The 21796-nt window shown below is 52.1% G+C and overlaps 1 protein-coding gene across 2 annotated transcripts in view; it reads left to right on the forward strand.

Moving 5' to 3' along the window:
- The window catches only part of PIK3R3 (phosphoinositide-3-kinase regulatory subunit 3), a 77612-nt gene that overhangs the window by 28084 nt on the left and 27732 nt on the right, over positions 1 to 21796 (forward strand). Inside the window, exon 1 of one of the 2 annotated variants that reach the window (XM_074545873.1) lies at positions 17310 to 17510. The exons of the other annotated variant lie outside the window; for it this stretch is intronic. Coding sequence (XP_074401974.1) covers positions 17405 to 17510 — 106 coding nt within the window. The 5' untranslated portion in view covers positions 17310 to 17404. Of the gene's footprint in view, positions 1 to 17309; positions 17511 to 21796 lie in introns of those variants that run through there. 2 annotated transcript variants of the gene reach the window in all.

The raw sequence follows: 21796 nt of genomic DNA on the forward strand, positions 1-21796 counted from the left end.
GTGAGGTTTCTAATGTCTAGTAAGGGGTTGGTTCTGCTGCAACTTTATCCTCAGTAAAGCCATAAAAAATGTCTCCCATTCCTCCAGTTGCCTGTTCCTACAGAAACTGGGGCAGAACTGGGTCTCTTGGGCATGGTCCTCCCCACAGTTGGAAAACACCCCACAGAGCTCTTCCAGGGGCTGGACACCAGCTCCCATCAGCCCTGCATGGCTCTGAGCCACTCATGTCCATGCCACATATTGGTGTCCTCTGGTCCCTCCCAACTGCTCTGTGCCAAACACTTCCTGTGTGGTGGATTTGATTTGGTGTCTCCGAGGCTGACACTCAGCTCAGGACCACGCTGCCACTGCCCAGGCAGCCTGTGCTGCCCTCAGCATCCAGTGCTTGAAACCACAACCTCATGGTGAGCATCCTCCCTGGAGAGGCTGCTCTCTGCAATTAATCCAGGCATGGTTTATGCTAACGACTCTCCCCACTTTAAATTATAAATGGCCCTTGGCATGTGTGCACACAAACACATGTGTGTGTGCAGAGATCCTTTAAGGCCATCATTAGCTGTAATTAGCAGGATCTGTCACTCATCTTTGGCAGTTAACGATGAGCCCTGAGTCAGAGGAATCCAGCGGCAGATAAAATAAACACGATTTCAAACAGTTTGGAAATAACAAGCCCTCATTAATCAGACAAGCCCCAAAGGGAAGTGCTTGGAAAAGTGGCAGCTTCTTTGCCATTGCTGAGAGTGGGGCTGGGTGGGCTCTAGGACAGCCTCTGTGCTCCCCAAACCCCCCTCCAGTGGGAATGGGAGGCAGGATATTCTCTCTTGGCTGACTTCATTGAGGGCTGAGGTGTCAGAGCCAGTCAGCTTGAGCAAAAACCTGAAAACTGGCAAAACCTACCCAAAAGGGCTCCCGCATGGCCCCTCTGTGGGTGAAGGCAGCTGAGGCACGGCCTAGCCCCGGGGTGCAGGTGGGGGAGATGCTGGTGCAGGGCTCAGCTCTGGACAGAGATGAAGCAGCTCTGGGGCAGCACATCCCACAGCCATCACTCACCCCAAGAGCTTAAAGGCTGTGTGGAGGGAGCATCCCCAGGATCCAGCAGCACAGGGAAGAGAGGATTTGGGAAGGGGCTGGTACAGGGGATGTTTCCTAGGGAGCAGGGGGACAAGCGGAGACTTCTAGCTGTCACAGCTGCAGCTAAATAACAGCAAATAGGAGGGGAATGGGACACATGAGGCTGGTTTATATTACAAAGGAGCAGTCCATCATGGGGTATTTAAAATAATCCGCTTAGATGCACAGTAGCAGATTTGGAGCGCTAAGGGAATTGAAGGCGCTGTGGCTTTGCAAGACTGGATCAGATCTAGTTAAGATGCCACTTAGGACAGTACATCCCGATCCTGCCTCACTGCCCCAGGGGACAGGCACACAGCATCTGCAGCCCCTGCAAGGCCAGTCCCACTCTGCCAGGGACACACCCAAGGTGACACTGGCCACATCAGGATGGGTGACAATGTCCTGTGGCAGCTCCCTGGGACTGGCAGCAGGTTTGGGCATGACATGGTCTGGACTAGGCACAGGACAGGGGATTCCCATGAGGGGCCAAGCCTTTGGAGTGGTGGAGGTGGTGCTTGGGGTCCAGGGGAAGCCAGGTGCCTGGTAGAGAGCTGGGACAGGGGATGCTATGAGAGAGCTGCACCCACACTCCCAGGGGTGGGAACATCCTCTAAGGGTATCCCTGTGGCATTTCCTGCTCAGCTGGGGCGGGGGACAGGGACCTGGTGTGGTAGGCTGGGCCCAGGTGCTTCAGGGGAAGAGCTGGAGCTGGGACTGCTCTGCCTCTGCATGGCCTTGCAAACCCCCAGCATGGCCAGTGGCTACAGAGGAGGGTGGCTCCTATTGCCACAAGCTAGGGAGTCCTCTGCTGGGGTCTGGGCTCAGTTTGGGGTCTGTGTGGGCAGGAACATGGGCTGTCTGAGCATCCCTGGCATCCTCACTCTGCTCCTCTGAGCCAGGCTGAAAGCTCAGCCCTAGGGAAGCCAGTTTTTCCTGAGAGAGGGATTTCATCCCAGAGACTTCATTACAGGCAGATATTCCCCCAGAAGAGTACCCTTCCAAGGGCAGATGGTTTCCACCTTGGCCAGGCTCAAGGGGTTCAGCCTGCAGTGGCCCTGCAGAGCCAGAGCAGCAGCAGCCAGAAGTGACCCTGTCACAGGGCTGCTCCTCACACTGCCCATCCCTCTGCTCCCAGGGAGGGCAGGGCCCAGGAACATGCCCACAAAATCTGAGGCTGCATGTCAGACCAGGCCACAGGGCTGCCTGCGCCTCTTTTTGTCCTCACCCCGTGCCCTCTGTCCCCCTCCGACCCCACTACAGGGCTGTGCTCAACACGAGGGCTCACTCTGGCAGGTTTAAACACTGTCCCCAGCTCCCCTAAGCATTAATCCAAGGGAGGATTAAGGTTACCAAGCTCCTGGAGCCACCCAGCTCTCACATCTCCCACAGTGGACCCCTCTGTCCTGGCCCCAGAGAGGGCACAGGGCTCTGCTGTCTCCCTGGCACTTGCTGCTGTCCCCCCTGAGCCCCCAAGCTCTCATCCCGCAGCAGGAACCTCACTGGGGTTGTGCAGCACCTTCTCACCTCTGCAAACTGGGGACCAGAGATCATCTCTGGGGCTTTGGGGGTTTCCAAGCCTCTGTGACCAACTTCCCCCTGCTCCCTGCAAGGCCTGGGGTGGGTTTTGGGATGGGCATGAGCTTCTCCCCCCTTTTCTCCCCTGTCCCCCAGGTGCTGTGCTCTGGGGCAGCTCTGGGTTCATGACAACTAGTTTAAATGCATGGAAAATACCTTAATCCTGGTAAGACCCTGATCCCTGCCTGCTCATGCTTCCCATGAAAGCCCCCCACTTCAGCCATAATCCCCTGGAAGAGGTCATCTGTGCACCTTCCATTTGTGGGAGCAAGGGACTCCCTCCAGGGCACCCACAAACTCCTGGGGTTGGCACACAAGGTCCTGGCTAGTACTGCCCAGGGAGTCCTGTCACCTGCAGGGAACAGCAGGGATATAGATGCTTCTGCCACATGGCCAGTGGCTCCTGCCACCCTCTTGTGCCCCCTTAGGGCCACTAGCTCCAGAAGCTTTCAGAGAGAACCAAGTAAGTGTAAATTATTTTTACATGGTTATGATCATTTTTCATTTCTGTTTTGAGTTGCTGTATACTCCACAATGACCAGAACTCCCAGCCTCCCAGTCTCTATCCCCTCACAACTCCTGCCCCATCCCATCCAGAGGGCTCCCCAGGGCATGGGATTGGAGGAACCCCTGGTTTATGGGGAGAAAGAGGGCTTTGGTTCAGCCCCCAGTCCCATTTCCCCAGCATCAGGAGCTTCCACTGCCTTTACCTGCCCTGACCTGTGGCCCCACGAGCTGTAATCCCCCTCCTGCTGCACCCGCAGGATCAGAGGCTGCCAGTGTCCAACCCATCCCAGAGAAAGGAGGGCACTGGGGGTTGGTAATAAATCCTAATGATATCCTGGGGAGAAGGGTAGAACAACAGGTTCTCACCACTCCCTTGCGTGGCAATAGGAAAAGCCTGTGTTTGCAGAATTGCCTGTTGTATTTATCAGAAGCAAGGACAATGCTGGGATAGAGGCTGAGCCGAGCTTTTAACCAGCCAGATTACACTTAGCAGGAGCATTTACCTCTGCCTCTAATCCGCCTGCCACAAAGACTTGCTAACTCCTTCCCGGATTTAACTGGAAGGCTTCAAATCTTCCTGCAGAGGAGAGAGTTAAGCCCGAGCGGGTGCTGGAGGGCTACGAGGGTCAGGGTCACAGCTCCTCCTTCTCAGGCACATCAGGTTTGGGCCGGACATTTAAGTTCCAGGCTCAGTTTTTTTTCTGGCAACAGGCCCTGCAGTCAGGACAGGCAGGGGATGGGAAGGTGCCAGGAGCCCTTCAGTCCTTGGGAGCACAAAATCAGAGCCTATGCAGAGAAAAGATTTGGACATTCTTGAGCAAAAATTACTGCTGCTTAAACACAGAGCAGAGGAAAAAGCTCTGGAGGAGTCACCTGGTTGGAACAGTCCCTTGTTTTTAGCTGGATTTCTTGTAAGAACAGAAAATACCCATAGCCAGTGCTGGGTGGCTGGGGAAGGTTGGGATGGCTGCTGTAGGATATGTTCATGCTCCCAACACCAAGTGTCACCTGACACATGGCCAGTGTCCCCTGACTCCCCCATCCCACCCTGGAGCAGCCACATTCTCCACTGCCTGCACAGGGCCAGGCCCATCGACCCTCAGAGCCCAGGACACCTATGGCACCAACCCTCATGCCACAGAGATCTGTGCCAAGCAGAATCCCTCCCTTGACGGGCATTCCCTCGCAGGATGCTTTGCATCCATGCCGGGATGGCAAGAGACAAAACCCCTGGTCCTTGGCCCTGCAGCACATCCCTGTGGCACCCCCAGCACAGTGACCCCAACACCACCGGGACCATGGTGCCTCAAAAGGGGATTTTGGTGCAAGGCTTTGGGGCAAGGGGACAGGGATGTGGCACGTGCTGATGTCACTGAGCTGGCTGGCACTGGGCAGCGCACTTCACTGTAGGGGACACACCAGCAAAGATGGTCTGAGTGGGAGAGCAGCCAGGAGAAGGGCTGGAGCTCTGTGCCTGGCTCCACAGAGCCTGGGCTGCCCACCGTCGGCCTCACCCCACACCCTGGCACTAAGCCTCGCATGCCAGGGTCACAGCCTGAGCTGGGAAAGACGCATGAGCTGAGACAGCAGAGCCAGAGATGAAATCTCCCCTGGCTTCTGGGAAGCCGGCAGTGTCGGAAATTTCCCTCCCAGCACTGCTGCGTGGGAGGGGACAGCGGGTCCCCTCGGCCAGGCCTTGCATGGTGTCCCGCCATCCGGCAGCACCTCTCGGGCCGCAGGCACACAGGGCCAGGATGACACGGTGGCAGCCATCCCGCTGCCACCGCCCCGCCAGCGGCTCCCTCACAAAGGCCGGAAGCCGGGCGCAGCCGGGGGGTTTCCCGGCTCGGCCGTGGCCCCAGGTGCCCCAGGCATGAGCTGGCTGCCAGCCAGCGGCACCCAGCCCGGCCTGAGTCCCTTGCGGTGCTGCTTATAGGGAGCCTCTGCACAGTCAGGAACTCCCTGCGTTTGTCCAGCTGCCCGAGTGCTGCAGCAGGGGAATCATACGGGGGGGGCTCCATCCCAGCATCACCCCCTCCTTACGCTGGGTGCAGAAAGCACCTGGCAAGGGAAAATCCAGCTCGTGTGCTCCCAAAGGAGGCTCTGGGGCCTGCGGGGCTGAGGGTGCCGTGCCGGGGCAGGGCTGCAGAGCCCCCCCCCCGCTCCCCTCCTCCAGCCTGCTGGGCAAGGGGCCAGCTTGGCTTCCGCAGCCCTTTCTGCAGGCTGGGCTGGTATGTTCACCACAAGCTACGGACGGACGGCCTGGCTGCCACTTACAGCAAATGAGAGCGAGCTGTTTTGGGCAGTCCCGCAGGCAGCGAACCGGCCCTGTCCTCCCGGCACCGGCGCCTGCCGCAGGCGTCTCCTGTTCCCAGCGCTCCCCTTGGCTTTCCCAGCACTGCCCCGCCGGTGTCACACCCCGGCACCAGCACACAGCCACTGTCCCGGGGCTCCCCCGCCTTCCTGGTAACTGGCAGTGTCTGGGGGAGGGGAGAAGCATCGCCATCACCCCCCTGCTTTGGCTCCAGGTGCACAGGAAAGCTGGTGAGGAAGGATTTTGGGGCACACAGTGATGCCAGCACAGTCCCACAAACTGCTGCCCAATCACCCTCTTCTGCTGCTTTCTCCCATCACTGCCCTCTGGCCATCAGTTTCAATCTCCAGCAGAGGGGCTGGGGGATTTTTCTGCTTGCTTGGGACAGTGTGAAGCCTTTGTCCCTGTGGCGGCCAGCAGATGAACCTGAAGCACCATTTTCTTTAGGGCTTAAGTGGGATTTATGGGGTGAAGATGCCTGCTTCAGCCCTCTTCATGGATGGGTAACTTCAAGCACTGGGAAAAGGCAAGATTTGACGTAACCAACAGAGTTTCCCTGAGCCCTCAGGAGCATATGTTGCATTATCCACAAATATTTTCTTCCTACCCCCATTTTAAGTGCAAATCACTGAGGGGTGCATGTCACCTGAGACTGTGAGGCTTGGGGCTGCAATGACTGTCCCACATTGTGCTCCACATCTGTACCCCAAGTCCAGAGGAAGGTGAGGTACACACTAGCAAAATTTCATTCTACTGAATGACCAAGAAGCAGAAACAAGCAAGGCACGAAGTCACCCAAGGACAGACCACATCCCAGGGGCTAAGCCCTGCCACCCCTGACCCACCAGCCTGGGGATACTGCCCCAGAGCAGCTTTGCAAGCTCCGTGGTGCCTTCTGCATTTGGCCCAACATTTCCCAGCATGGGAAAGGATGCAGAGCAGACAGGCAAGGGATTTTCCAGAGTGGAAGCTTGCTCCTGGTCTGGTTTTTCAGAAGCAGACTGCGAGCTTGTGAATCGGAGGTATTTGTCAAGTCGGTTCCTGCAGTGGAAATGATCAAATAATTGTTCATACACCCGTCTGGCCCAATGGCTCATGCTCACAGAGCAGAAACTGGCTGTCAGGCTGCAGGACTGTGGTTCCCCCGTGATGCTGTGGCATGTTTGTGAGAGGAAGATGCTGAGGCTGCAGGTGCCTTTCCAAGGCAGAGCTCTGCCACGCTCCAGGCACGCTGCCAGCCCGTCGCTCGGCCGGATCCGTGCCGCCTTCTCTTGGAGAGTCTCAGCGAGGGCTGCACTCACAGCGGGCTTTTCCTGTTCCACTTGCCCAACAGAGTGCTTCCAGCATCTTCTCTACCCCTTGTCCTCTCCTTCCTCTTCTCACCAGTTTGCAGTTCTGACAGCTTGTCCTTGGCTCTCCCTGCTTCCCCTGCTCAAGCTGGCTGCTCTGTGAGTGAGGATGGAGGACATGCATTCAGGCTCTCCCAGCAGCAGCCTCTTCCAGCCCCTGAAGTGACAGTGACCTGAACATTTCTATTCAGACCAACTAATTTTTCAGGCATTTTTAACCTTCTCTTATGTATTTTTCTTTTTCCTTTGGGGTTGAAATTATTCTAGCTTTGTGCAAAAACCAACTCTGAAGTGCTTGGGGAGTGGAAACCTCCCATTATACTTCTGAAAAATAATATTAATCTTCCCTCTCCTTTTATGAAGAATTCTTTCCCCAATGGCTCAGGACTGGAGGTAAGCATTTGATGTGGAAATAGCCCTTGCTGGAAGAGCCCTTTGATGTTTGATTTTCACACGGCCAACTCCTAACCAACCATGGGGGGCACAGGGTGCTGGCAGGGTTGGGCTCCAAAGGGTGCCCAGGAAGGACACAGAACAAAGGGGAGGTGCTGCCAGACCCTTATCCTGACTGCCTTGTTTCCCTGAGCAACAGGCAGGTGTTTCCAGGCTTCAAAGACAATAAAACCAGGGGGATTTCCATTCGTGAAAACTGCCCTTGGCCTGATTCAGCTCCAGGACATAAGGCAGGTGCCCAGCCTGAGCCAGAGTGATCCTTTCACCCAGGGCAAGAAAGACCTGGCATCTCCCATCAACCAAAGGGAGCAGACAGGATTGCAAGAAGCAGGGTTTGGCCTCAGCTGCAGAAATGCAATGACAAAGGGCAGGAGAGGACACACTGATACCATCACCTGCTGGGCTGCCCAAAATGCCTGTGCTGAAGCACACCCACTGCAGAGAGATGGGGCCAGGAGGCCATACCATGAGGATGAGGTGCCTGTGCTTGGTGTGCAGGGAACATCACAGACCTGGGCAGCATCTGCAAGCAACAGCATCCCCACCCTTGCTGCAGGGACACAGGGGACAGTGAAGTGGATTCCCACTTTGGGACTGAGACATTGTCGTGAGGTGCCTCTGGTGGCAGGGAGCTGGGTCACACATTTGCTTCTTTCGGTCTGCCACAGATCCCAGCTCCTTATTTAGTGGGTTTAGTATGCACCGACTTTGCCACCTGTAGTGCAGCAGCAAGTTTTGCTCCCCTTCCCCTCTCTCTCCTACTGTTTTCACTCATTTAATTCCTCAAAGCACTTCTAAGAGGCCGTTCATCTGGGAGGTATCACCCAAAACAAAGCTCTATTGTGTACACTTGGTCAAAGCAAGATAAGAGCTTTCCAGCGACAGGGGAGTAAAGGTGCTTCTTCAGGTGCTGGCAGCTCTCACAGAGTGCAGTGTTTGGGTTGTGTCAATCCACCAGCCAGGATTTGCATAGGCACAATATCCCTCTTCACTTTCTGGCACTCTGGAAACTGTTGTATTAAACCTCAGTTCAGTGTTTTGTGCCTGGTAACCAGCATCACATGACTTACTTTGTTTCCCCCCTTTTTCTGCTCAGAGACAATATAGATTTTATGCTTTGTCAGCAGAAGGCAGGGCAGAGCTCACCCTTCAGAGCGTCCTGCTCCTGGGAGCTCTGGCAGCTGACGCCTGTGTCTGCTCTGCACAAAGAGCTCATGGCCAGCACATTCATGGCACCAGGAAACAAAAGGGTTTTCCCTGAGTTCTCTACTGACCTATGTGTTGTGAGAGACACTTGGCTGCCTTTTTACCCAAAAGCTTTGTCCTTAGCAAAATCTGAAGATGCAGCAAGTTTTGTCTGATCCTTGAGGAACAGATGAACTGCTGGACATCTGGAAATCCTGGACACAAGCACCAGATCAGCCTTAAGGCACATGCCAAGCAAGACCAGTGATCCCAGGGACATGGCTGAATTTGTGCCACACAGTCTCTCTGTCCATGGGCTGTGAAGCTCGTGCTTTCCAAAATCTCTGGATTTGTTGCATATTTTGAGGATGTCTGTGCAGCATAGGCACTGGTGGGCTCAGGATTCCAGCAAATGGCCCAAAGATTGACCTGGTGTGCTGGGAAGCTGAACTTCATGCTGCAGTGGCTGATCTGCCAGCCTGTGCCCGCCATGCACTATGAGAGTGCAGTCAGGACTTACTGAACGCAAGAGATTTTGGGGTTTGATGGATAAAGTCTTGTCTAGTGGCTCAAAGTAGTGTCCGGTTTGCAGTATAAGGGAGGTGTTTTCCTGCATGTTTCTAGAGGATACCTAGGATTCCACAAGGCAGGCATGGCAGCAGAGACACAGAGTGAGTTCTCAGTGCCCCTAAGTCTCACCTGTCCTCCAGGGAAATAATACTCTTCTTTTGAGAACCCAGAATTACTCAACCAAATTGTTTGGAAATCGTCAGCAGGGAAAGAACCTTTATGCAAATGACAGACAAAAAAAGGTCTTAATGAACCTGACCTGCAAGTTGCCTTTGCTAAAACCCTCCCTGCCCATCACCTTGGCTGGAAAAGGAAGGCATTGCATTCACATGCCGAATTTTAAATGCTCACCCTACACCGCGCTGTTTGTTTTATTTCTCCACTCAGCATTCAGAGGTTCTTCTTCTTATGCTTATTTACTGTAAAGCAGAGAAAGCCAGGGAAAATGATCTCCAAAGCAAATAGAGCCATGTTTCCATTTGGGAAAACTTAGAGGGAAAGCGCGTGTAGCTAAGCAACAATGCATGATGGTAAATGGGTCATTTTCCAAGGCATGAACTGCATGTGGATAACTGCAAGGAAAACAACCCTGGCCAACACACTGCCGACGCTTGAGTTCTTGGCCTAAGTGATTAAGAAATGAGAGGACTTTTCAATATCTTTGAGAGCTCCCTAGTTTGTTATGGGAGTTTTTGTCCTTCTTTCCATCTCCACCCAAAGTCTGGGGTGGGAAGTCTCTGTTCCTGCAGCTGTGCAGAGCTCCAAGTATGGATGTGCTGCAGTGAGGTTCCCTGGACACAGAGAAATTGATAGGTCAGTTCCATCAAATCCCAGGGAAAGGGATGGGGGAAAAGGACTTGCATGGCAGGACTGGGGACTCAGCCATGAGAAACTTCCTTCTGTTTTGGGCCAGAGGGAAGCCAGCATTCCCTGGTGCATTAGGACTGAAGGTTGATCTCAGCTTCCTCCAGCATTGCCCAGGGGTGGCTTTGTTCTCTTTCCCTCCCTCTGAAACCAGATGATCTCCACTGCAAGGAAAGGAAGGAGGTTTTTACATTTTGCAGACTTACAAGGGTACTGCTACCAGAATAATACTGGCAGAGGGATGGCAAAATCAGTGTTTGGGAGGCCAGGAATGGGAGACTTTGCTGGAAGATAAACAGGTGATGGCACACTGGGTTGGGGGCATAATGTCCACATCACGTAGCTGCTGCATCATGGGGGCCATGCTTCACTCAGTCAAAGGTGAAGGGCTAGGAAACCCTTCAGCTCTGCATCCTAGGGTAGGGAAACAATTATGTTGGGGTTTTTTTCATAATAATAACAAATCTACAGAGTTCAAGCTTTGCTTTGCGGAAGTGAAAATCCTCTGGGCTTTTCAGAATTGCTCTTACCGGGAATGGTGCCACCTTCAAACTCATGCTGGCAATCCAGCCTGAAGGTCACCAAGTGGGATGTCAGCAGAGGAGGGCTGAGACCTTGCTTTTCCTAGAGGTGATGCTGATTTCCTTTTCCTGCTACTTGCATCACTGGCTGGGATCAAAACATACACTGCCATGTTTATTAAAAAGAGTTACTGCAGGAAGGTATTGGGATTATTTCTTTCCTCCATGAATAAAGTTCTACAGTACCTCTTAAAATCAGACCTGAGGAATTTACAGAGTGGTTATTGTACATTCCTTGGGGGAGGGGGGGAAATCTAAGCAAGTAGTTCCAGTGCATTAAAGCAATGAATAGAGGAAGTGAAAAATATTTTAAATTCCTATACAGTGTTACATTTTAAAAGTGTCCTGGCTTAAGTCATTAGAATCAGGGAAGGAGCTTTTCTCTCTTTTATCCCCCCTCTAATTTCTCTGAATTTGTTACAAGTCTCCTTCCATTTTGCTCACCATTTCTAAGCAACAAAATAGAGAGAGGCCTGGAACGATGACAGAGATGCGAAGTGCACAAAGGGACCAGAGTGTGGTCCGATAATTCTGTAATTGGAGCTGCTCGAGGCAAAATTTTTTTCAAGCCAGTGTAAATGGGGATCGCTGAAACCCTTAACAATCGGTCTGTCAGGCTGCTTCTTTAATGGATTGCTCTGTTTAACTCTCTCTGTTTGTCACTGGCAAGATGACAAGAGAAATTAGTGTACTGGAAAATATAAGGTAACTGGCAGTTCCCCAGCCCGGCTCCACAGCCCCGCAGACCCCGGGGTGCTGCAGCGCTGGAGCCCGGCTCACCGGCTGCTCTCCTCCTCTGTGGAAGACGAGGAGGAGGAGGGGAACGTACAACCTCCTGCCCTTCCTAGGGGTAGGGAGACCTGCAAAAATACCCCGTGGCTCGGGGACTGACCTAGTGAAGAGCATGTGGAGAGCAGCGGTGCCCCCACGGCTGGCTGCACGCCAGGCGCGGGCTGGGGAGAGCATCGAAATGTCCTCCCAAGCCGCAAACCTTTCATCAGCTGCTTTGTCGCCGGCTTTTACACCGCGCATACTCTTTTTAAAGCGCTGCGGGTTAATGTCAGTTTTCTGGGAGCAGTCACCATTAGAGAAGATGCTTCCAGCGTGTGGGAGTGTGCGTGAGCCCGTGTAAGTGCGTGCAAGGGTGCTCCGCTTTGGAGATGCTCCGACACCTCCATTGTTTGCAGCCAGACCCTGAAACTTGGCAGCAAAGATGCCCCAAGGCTAGAGATGTACCTTTCACTTTTCCCATGAAATTCCATTCTGGTTTGGCTGAGTTATAAAAAAAAAAGTTTGAAAATCACCATTTCCCTTCTGCTGCCTGCATTCCTCAGGAAAACTTTGGCAGCCTGTCAAAACAATAACTGAACGTGAACTTTCTAAAGAGCTGGCCCGGTGCTGTCTGCCAAAGCAGCAATTCAGCACAGCTCAGTGCAGCGTGCCCTTTCCCTCACCCTGCCCCCCGTGCCCACCCCCTCATCCATCCCTGGGCACTCTCCAGGTGCAGATATGCCCACCCCAGACACCCATGTGCAGAGCATGGGGTTGGCATCCACTGTCCAGCTGCAAAAACCACACACACCTCCTCCTCTCCCCTTGCAGGAGAGCAGCTTTCTGCTTCCATCCCAGACCGTTACTCCTGAAATTTTTTGGGCAGAAGCCTCTGGAGCAGTGAGGAAAGACCAGTCCAAGCCTTGCTGAGGAATACCTTAGGTCCAGCTGCAACAACCTACATTGCAGACATTTATTTAAAAGATCTTTTTCTTTATTTTTTTTTAAATGTTATTTCCTATGTTAAAAGAATGTTGTTTACAATGCAAAGCCAAGTGCTTTTAAGTTAGGAAATGCCTAATGTATGATTCCTCACAAGCTCAGCTCTATGTGCATGCCTTGTGTTCCGACCTTTATGGACATGAGCCCCTATTTCAAACTCTTTCCTTACCCAGCAGACAGGGGAGGGAAAAGGGCACAAGCTGCTCTCCCTGCTGTAAATAAGACACTTCCTAACACTGAAGTGTTTCATTTGAATGTTTTTTGCAGACCGCATATTATTCTTTAATACAGGTTTTTAATGCAATGTATAATTTTCAAACCAAAGCACCCGACTTCAGCACACTTGCCAGAGTTTTTCCTCACCACAGAAATGTGGCCGCATCTGGGGTGGAGTGAGGCAACTGTTCTGCAGCCTGTTAGGACATAAAATGACTATAAAGCAGAGAGAGGAAGCACAGTCCTTGTTAAAAACACCCATTACATTTCACATGAAGGTTCTGGAGGGTGCAGGGGAGCAAACTGCTGCTGCAGGGATTAATACTCTTAATCTTGCAGCAAAAGCTTTGTGGTCTCTGTGGCACTTTTGGGGCTCAGACTGTACAACTGAGGGGGAGGATGGTGCTTGCACTGTCCCCGTGGTTCAGGAGGGCAGGATGAACCTCTGCCATTCCCAACACCTCTTCTCCTGCCAGCAAGCCCAGGGTTGGTCTGCAGTGTGCTGAGCCACACTGAGACCCAGCAGCAGCATCTGAGCCAAAGCAGACAAACCCTCACACCTTCCCTCATCTCCTCGTCACCAGGAGCTGAGACACAGGAGAGAGGCAGGAAAAATTTTCCTGAGAGGCAGGAAAAATCCGTTAACTAAACCAAACTGCCATAACTGGTTGTTTTGTGCTGTTCCTTGCAAGGTGTGGCTGCCCCCGTGGGAAGCTGGCACATTCTCCAAAAATCCCAGTGTCTGTGCAGCAAAAGGCCAGTAATTTCATGGAGCATCTGCTGATGGCCAGGGAGTTGTCCTTGCTGATGTCAACACAGTTCTGCCTTCTCCAAGCTCCCCTCCAGCAGGCCCTGAGCTCATGCTAACAGTGCAGCTAATATCTGGATCTTGGGAGTGTTCAGGAATCTCCTGCCTGCCCCAAAAGTCTCTCATCCTTTTCATGCATTTGGCTGGCAGCACTGTGGATCCAGCCCCCCTCCCTCTTGCAGCCCTCCAACTATAAAAGCCTGTTGTGGCCTACATTCAGCTGTCGGATATCACATTATCATGGCTCGGCAAAGAGGAAACCAAGCAGTTTGGCACAAATGGCTTTTCTGTGTTCAGTCTGCTCCAGTGCAGGTCTGTTCAGCTCCTCCTGAAGCACATGGAAGCGCTCAAAACTTCAATATTTAATCTTGCCTTGAAATGCAAATTGTCAGATCCAAGGAAAGGAAAGTGAGCAAATGCACAGCCATCAACACGGGACGTTGGGATGCTGGGAAGGCAGCAGGCACTGGGCTCACTTCTTGTCTTTCAGCCGTAGTGTAGGGCACCAGGTCCTCTCCTCCAGCACTTTGACCCCTGCTCAGGCACTGACAAATCACCATTACTTTGTTTCAGTGTTTGAATGTAGCTTTTCCCATCTTGGGCTCATGTGTTGGGTTTGCATGGCCAGGTTTTGGCAGTAGGAGCACTCCCAGACCTGGAGCATCCCCGAGCCCTCGGCGTGCTCCCGGTTTTGTCTCTGCTTTCCAATGCTCAGACCTTGTGCCTGTGGGAGAGGCACAGGCAGAGGGGCTTTAGCAGTGTGTTAGGCAGCAGATGTGCCTCCCTCTCCCCCTGGGCACACACATGCACACCATGCTCATCCCTGGTGCAGGGCAGGCAGTGTGGTAGGAAAGGGAGCACCCCCTATGTGTGTTTTGGGAGCCAAGCAATCTTGGGTAAATTATAAGCACAGTTTTGAGAAATAAAAACACATTAATATTCTGTTCTCTCAAGGCATTATCCTACTGTTTACCATTACACACAATCCTCTGCCTTAAATTGCATCTTTGATTAAAGCAGCAATGAGAGAAACCAGTGCTAATAACAAAATGTATTCTGCTTTAAATCACTAAAGTGAAAACATCAATAAGCTGTAACCATCGGTGCCGCCATGAAAATGAAGGCAACCACCATGGGAAACAGCAAGGATGAAATCCACTTTGCCAGCATAAAAGCCAAGTAATTAGGTCTTATGTGGGTGGAACTTATAATGAGGTGCAGGAAGGGGGAAAATGAATTTCAACCTGAGTCTGCCTCCTTCCCCCTCTCTGCCACAGCTGCTAATCTAAGTTTGGGGGCTGCCATAGGGACCACAGCCCCAGTTTTTAGCTCTGCAGGGCCTGCAAAGCAGCATCCACTTCATGCCTGACCCTTGTGGGATCCCCCACACCTTGCCAGTGGGCAGCTGATGGCTTGGGCACAAAGCACGATGTTAAATTTCACTGGGGGAGCCAGCTGTGCTTCCAAAGAGAGCATTTCCCTTTGAAGAAGCTGGAGCTGATACGTGGTATCAGCTCAATAATTTAATTTAAAAATTAGAAAAAGGAATCATATCTGGTTATCGTGGATTAATCAGAGTTTGTGGATGGGTTTATAAAATTAATTTATGTACAGTGAGTGACTTGAATCAAAGCCCTGTGCTCTTCTGCAGCCATCCATCCCTCAAGGAGCTCTGTTCCTGGAGCAGGCTGCTCTAAATTGCTTACTGTGGAAGCTGTGATACATCAGCAAACTTCAGATCTTCCCTCACACTCTTCCATCGGGTACAGCCTTTCAGTTATTCAATGTCGCAGTCACCCTAAGGTTCAGCCAAGCCAGGAGGGTGTTTTCAGGAGCTAATGCCAGAGCAGGGCAAATTATTCGTCACTTGCTCTTCTATGCTTTGAAGTGCAAATAAAGCAGACAACTTCAGTGCTGGGTTTTCCAACCTTCCCTGAGATTTCCACAGCAGATCAAGGTGTTGTCCACCCTTGTGCCTCCGACACTGGTCGGGAGTCTCGGGAAAGGACTTTTCCTTAATTTCTCAGCAGCAGCCTTTCTCTAAGGATGCTTCGCCGCGCCAAAAGCGAGGCTGAGTGCCGAGCTGGCTGCACTCCTGCCTCCCGCCGGTGCCTGCGGGCTGTGGCTGCCCATCGCGATGCGGCTGCCAGGCAGGCTGAGCTTCCATTTCGGCTGTGTTTGCAGCCCAGACTTATCCCAAACCTGGTGACAGACAGACACCCAGTTTGGTGCCTTTTCCTGTGGTTTTTGGTTTTGGGTGGGTTTTTTGGGTGTTTTTTTTTTTTTTTTTTCTTTCCCCGCTGGTTATGTCACTCGAAAGCGCGTCGGGTTTTGCTCGCGGGTCACACTGTTAGTTACGGTGCCCTCGGAGATGGACAGGTTATTACGTACATTACGTGGCTCACACAGCAGGGCCCTGCAGAGGAGGGAGGGGAGCCAGTGTTTGGTCAGTGTTTGTGGCCAGTGCAGCGGCTGAGGGCTCAGCCAGGCCAGGCTCCCACCGGGGATGTGACCAGCGGCTTCTACCTGTGCGCGGGTCTCCCTCATCCCCACACGGCGGCCGGCCCGAGCTGCAGGGTGCCAGGTAGCCCCGGCGCTGCGGCGCACCGGCTCGGGGCGGGGGCAGCCCCGCCGGCGGTGTGAGCAGAAGGAGTTTCCCCAGGGCCAGCGCTGGGGCCGGCGGTGTCGGGGAGCTGCGGGGCCGGGTGCGGGGCGGGGATGCACGGTCGGGATGCACGGCCGGTCACCCCGCGCCCCCCGAACCCCACTCTCGCCTCAGCACTCGCCTTCCTTTGTCCCGCTTAGTAACCGGCGCTGGCAGCCAATCGCCATCTAGCCGGCCGGCCCCGCCGCGCGCTGATTGGCTGAGCCGCCCGCAGCCCTCTGCCAATCCCGGCGCTCGCTGCTCCCTCAGACAAAGGCAGCAGCTCTGGCAACTGCGCTCCGCTCCCCCCGCCCCCCGCGCGTGCTCCGCGGCAGCGGCCCCTTGGCGGCCGGCCAGCCAGGGGACATACCACCGCCACTGCACGCCTCAGCACGGGGGGGGCACTGCGAAAGAGCGTCCAGAAAAGTGGCAAAAGCGAGCCGGATAAAAGCCAGAAAAGAGGGGAAGCAGACTTTTGTTCTATGCTAAGCTTTCTATTTGGGTCTGCCTCGTCAGTGCGAAGAAGCACGTTTCCTCTTTATGTGTTTTCTTTTTTTATCCACCCCTTCTCTCCGCCTCGTGGAAGCGCCCGCACACACACACACCGGTTCACCTCCAAGGGGTTAAAGAGCCGGCGCGAAGCCCCGCCCCCCTGGCGCCGGGGGGGGGCGTGGCCCGGTCCCCGGCAAGAGGCGGGTGGCGGCGGCCGGGCCCCTCAGAGCCGCTTAAAATGTCACCGAGCGCGGCCGCCCCGAGCCCGGTCCCGCCGCCCGCCGCCACCGCCGCCCGCCGCCCCGCGCCGCCAGCAGGGCACGGCGGGCCCCGCCGCGGGCCGCCCGCCCGCCGCTGAGCCCCGCGCAGCCAGCCCCGCCGGCGCGCTCCGCTCCGCACCGCGGGCACAGCGCCGCCCGCCCCGCTCGGGCTCCGCGCCCGCCCGTATTGTTGCCCGCCGCCGCTGCCTCCTTTCTCGTCCTCTGCCGGCGGAAAGAATTCATCCAGAGACTGAAATCGCCCCTTTTTATCCGCTCTTCCCACCATCTCCCGGCTTTCCTGTGGGGAGCTTGTTTGGCTGGTGTTTTAAAAATACCCCGAAAACGGCGATTTTTAGAAAGAATTCAGGAAAGTGGCTTTCCTGTGGAAAGGTGTCTTTTTTAACAAAAAGAAGCACTCTCTCTATATATATTATTATATATATTGCTCCCTACCTTTAGTTCCTGTAGGGCAGCTGCTGAGGTGACTTGCGTGGAGGCTTTTTTTTTTTTAGTTGAATTTTGCAATTTTAAATCTTTTTTAGAAGTGTTATTTTACAGCGAGGTGAATTCTTCTCGGCTTTTTTTTTTTCCTCTTTTTTTTTTTTTTTTTTTAATCCCTCCCATTTTTTTCCCACCTCTCGATTAAAAGCCGAGCTATCCAACCTCTCATTTCTAACCCTGCCGGGACTTGGCTGTCGCGATGTACAACACATTGTGGGATATGGACCGCGATGACACGGACTGGAGGGAAGTGATGATGCCCTATTCCACTGAGCTGATATTTTACATTGAAATGGACCCTCCAGGTAGGGAGCCGAAGCCTGCGAGCTGGCCCCGCACCCCTGGCAGCGGGTCGGGGGCTGCCGTCCATCCCTGCCCTCCCTCCTCCTGCTGACTTTTCCCTTTTAAAATAAAAGGAGAGGGGGAGGGGGGGGGTGAAAATTAATATCTGTAGTTAAACTTTGTGTAAACTTCCCAGGGACTTGAGCTCGCTGTCTCCTGGGCAAAAGTATTTTAATACTGGGGTTTTTTCGTGGGGGAGGTGGGAGGAGAAGAGCAATTTATGGTGCCTTTTGGGAGATGGAAGGAGGCAGGAGGAGGGGAGCTGCTCGCAGCCCCTCTCCCGTGTCTCCTTTTTTGAAAACCTTTATTGAAAAAGCGTATATTTCGGCTGTATTCGCTCCTAGAGGAGCGCTTTTATTATCCTCTTCACCTGTGTGCCTTTATGTGCCTGTAACACTTTGATGGTGGTGATTTACCCACCTCCATTCAGTTCCAGTTTAATCGCTTTTACAGTCTCCAAGACCCTTTTCTCCGCAGCTCTCTTCCAGCAGTGACAGATGAGGTGTGTGCTGTCGCTGGGTTTTGGTGATGGGGGGATAATACTTGGGAACGGGCTGGAATCCACCCCTGGAGGCACAGTTACTTTGATAGCACTTAATAACCTTGTTCAAAAGGATTTGGTTCACTTTTTCTTCCCTCCCCCCTCCATGGATTGCTAGTGCTGAAAATGGGGAAATGCATTATCCCTTGCTTGCCTGAAGTTTTTAGATGGGGCAGAAAGTTTCTTTTGTGTCTGAAGAGGGAGGGAAGGCTTGTGAGGAGGAGAGGTTGAGTCTTTCTGTGGTAAATGAATTAAAGTAAGCATAAATGGGTACTGGTGAAACTGTATCTATACCTGTGAGAGTCAAACAGGCTGAAGCAGTGAGGTAATTGAAGGGCCTTTATCTTCTCAGGTCTCTGATCTGTACAGCCAGAAGGTACAGTAAAATAGCCACCAAAAGTCTTAGCCTGCAGAGAAATTGATAGCAAATAATTAATTCCAAGTGCTGTCTTTTATGGGGCACGTACTTTCAGAGTGTGCTTTTCAACCTGTGCCTGAATCGTGGCATGTATCTGCAAGTGTGGTTTATTCTCTTTGTTTCAGCACAGTGAGCTGTATTTTTTCTCTCTGGAGGTATGTGGTACTTTAATTAAAACAGGAGGAGGTGATCATCCTCAGATTTTTGGATCTCAAGGACCTGTACTTCCTTCTTTTGGTAATTCTGGCACTTGAAAAATTGGACAGATCTCTCATACACACAGCACTGGCCACTACTCATTAAATTCTTGCATAGCTGACGCTACCTATTTTTAGATGTTACTCCTGAAAGCCTAAAGTTCAGTCAAATCACTTTGCTTCTGTGAATTTCAAAGGCTATCTTTCTTGTAAATGCTTTTGATTTTTAACTGTTCAGGAGGTAAGTATTTGTGTGTGCTTGTATCAAATGAACAAAAACTCAAGTCCCATTGTAGGTGACTTAAAGCAATTAGTGTAGGGCTTTTATTACAAAAAAAAAAAAATAAAGCCCCTAGAATGGCTTAGTACAAGGAGGCTGCTTAAAGGGGCTGGACAAAATGAACTGGCTAGAAAACAACTTTCCAGTGTTTCTGAAAGAATTTGGCCATGCAAAATTCTCACAGAGCCTTTCAAAGTTTACATTAAGAAGCAGCTCTTCTATCATTAATAATGCCAATGCTTCCATCACTGTAGCCCTCTTGTCAGGGATCAAGGATCTGCACAGTCCAAACACCCGTTAGCAAAAGGACTTCATGTTACTGATCCCTGAAGTGTTCAGTAACTTTATCTTTCATATTTTTAAACTAGACGAGGCAGAGCTGGAAATGATGCATGGGATAATCCCCATGTGTATGTCCTGATTTCATAGAACTGCAACTTTTAAATTGCAGGGCCAGAGAGGGAGAGTGTGGCAGAGTGGGTTCTGCTTTCCCCCTGTCCAGAGGCAGGGTGGGAAGGCATTTTCTGCCCTGGGATGATAGGTCATCCCTAAGGGGAGTGTGGAGGAATTTACTTGGAAGGCTTAAACCCTCGGCGTGCCTTGGGATAAAGTCACCGCCTTTGCACCCGGTAACAACCAGAGCTCCACTTGGCCCGCTTCCAACAAAAATTTGTGAAGGTTTTTCGGTGCAGCGTGGCCGGAGCTCCTGGGAGGATGAGAGGTGGCGGCGCGGGGCGCCCCCAGAGCAGGGGTGTGGGGCAGCACCCTCGGAGCTGGGGTGCGCAGCAGCATCCCGAGCTGGGGTGTGCAGCATCCCCAGAGTAGCGGTGTGCAGCAGCATCCCGAGCTGGGGTGTGCAGCCTCGCTGCCTCGGCAGCCCCCCAGAGCAGCGGTGTGAAGCATCCCGAGCAATGGTGTGCAGCACCCTCAGAGCAGGGGTGTACAGCATCCCGAGCAGGGATGTGCAGCCCCGCTGCCTCGGCAGCCCCCCGGGAGCGGCGGTGTTCGGCCCCGCTGCCTCGGCAGCCGGAGCGCTCCTTTGTTCGCACAACTTGAGCCGAGACGTCCCCGCTTGTGTTTTGTGCCGCAGCAGCACCGGGCAGTGGCGGATCCCGGGAGCCGAGTGTCTGTGCTCACGCATGACTGCCCCTGATTACATTTTACTGCATCTAAACTTGAGGCAGAAGACAAAAGCAAGGTGAGCATAATGTGCGGTGTCACCCGTAACCTCCGAGCCGAGGGTGGGGATACTGTTTCTCGTTAAGGGCCGGTAGACCTTTAATTTATCTTGGCAGGCCGTCTTAATACCCACCTTAGCATTGCCCAATAATAATGCAGAAATAAAATCTGGTGATGGCAGGCAGCCTGCAGCGCAGCCGGAGCTTCTGTCAGGCCTCAGTGCACCTGCACCAGCTTATCAGTGTGCTTGTGTTTGCTGTTCGGGCTGTAGGTGTAAATGGATGTTCAGAGCAGTCCTGGAGCCTCTCAGCTACGAGGTTTGCTCTAAAGTTCAGAAATAAAAGTAATAACGCCTCTTATTATCAAATATCTCACTTTTTTTCTCAACTCGAGCAGAGGCTATCCAGTAACAAGGAACTGCAAGCTTTCTGCTAGGCTTTAATCCATCCTAAACGTAGGAGTTGGGACAGTTTTCCCAGACAGAGAGGTGTAACTAGGGATGCAGCTCTGCCAGCCTCACAAAGCAGAATTTAGAGCAGTACAACCAACACAGGCACCACAGTGGTGACAACCAGAAGGGTGACTCCTGTTACCTCATGCTTTTTCCTCCTGCTTACACTTAATTTTGCATTTATACATGCATCACCGGCATAAGGGAGGATCTCTTTATGGCACATAACACTACATGTGACCAGAAACTTTCAGTATCTAAATACACAAATGGGCCCATCACTTGCATATAGCTAACATAACAGCTCCTCAACTTTCTAATATGGATTAAGTTAGAGTATTGTGGCTGTAGCAGCATCATGTGCTGGCTCTGGCATTAGGAAACTGTCAGGGGTTCACTCATATGTTTGTTGTTGCTGTGGGTCTTGCTATGTGAAAAGACAAGAAAATAGGTTCTGGGTTGAATTTAGTTTACTTGACAATATGGTTCAGGTCTGCAAAAACTTGTTTCTGCCAGAAGCTTCAGAACAGAGGATTTCAAATTGACTGCAAAAGTTACCAGAGTATCTAAAGCACAACTACCTATGCATTGCCTCACTTCTACTTAGAAGGGCTAAGTAAAGTCTTTCCCTCTGTAGATCTGGGATGCATTATCAGTTGTGTTGGTGATAAAATGTGTAATCACTGAATACATTTTGTCACAGTTGGATGAAAATCAGTAAGAGTGGTCCGCTGGGATTTCTAATACAGATGTCAGCAAAGATATTTGGCTCAACTACAAATTAGAGGTTAGTTTCCTTTGTGTGGGTTATGAAGAAAACCACAAGTTTAAGGCAGGCTTCCTAATGCAGAATGGGCTCTGCCTATGAACAGATAGTACAATAACTCTTTGACCTAAAGCTATATGGGAGCTACCTGTTTGAACCCTGAATTATGACTAACTACATTTATAATTTGATACAGCTGTCTTTTTCAAGAACAGCACTTTGCCTTGCCTCATGTGCTGTAACAATGTTGTTGCTACAAAATCTTTCAATATTTAAACAGGGGGAGCAATAATTTGTGGGCTACTTAGTTTAGGCAGCACTGCCAGTGTATGAGTAAGATAAGTATGCCAAGTATTCAAGGGAAAGGCTGTATTTATTAATTATAGTTTCTATTCTCATATATAATTTGACAACCCT

This window comes from Zonotrichia albicollis, chromosome 8, assembly GCF_047830755.1.
Source record: "Zonotrichia albicollis isolate bZonAlb1 chromosome 8, bZonAlb1.hap1, whole genome shotgun sequence".
Taxonomy (NCBI): domain Eukaryota; kingdom Metazoa; phylum Chordata; class Aves; order Passeriformes; family Passerellidae; genus Zonotrichia; species Zonotrichia albicollis.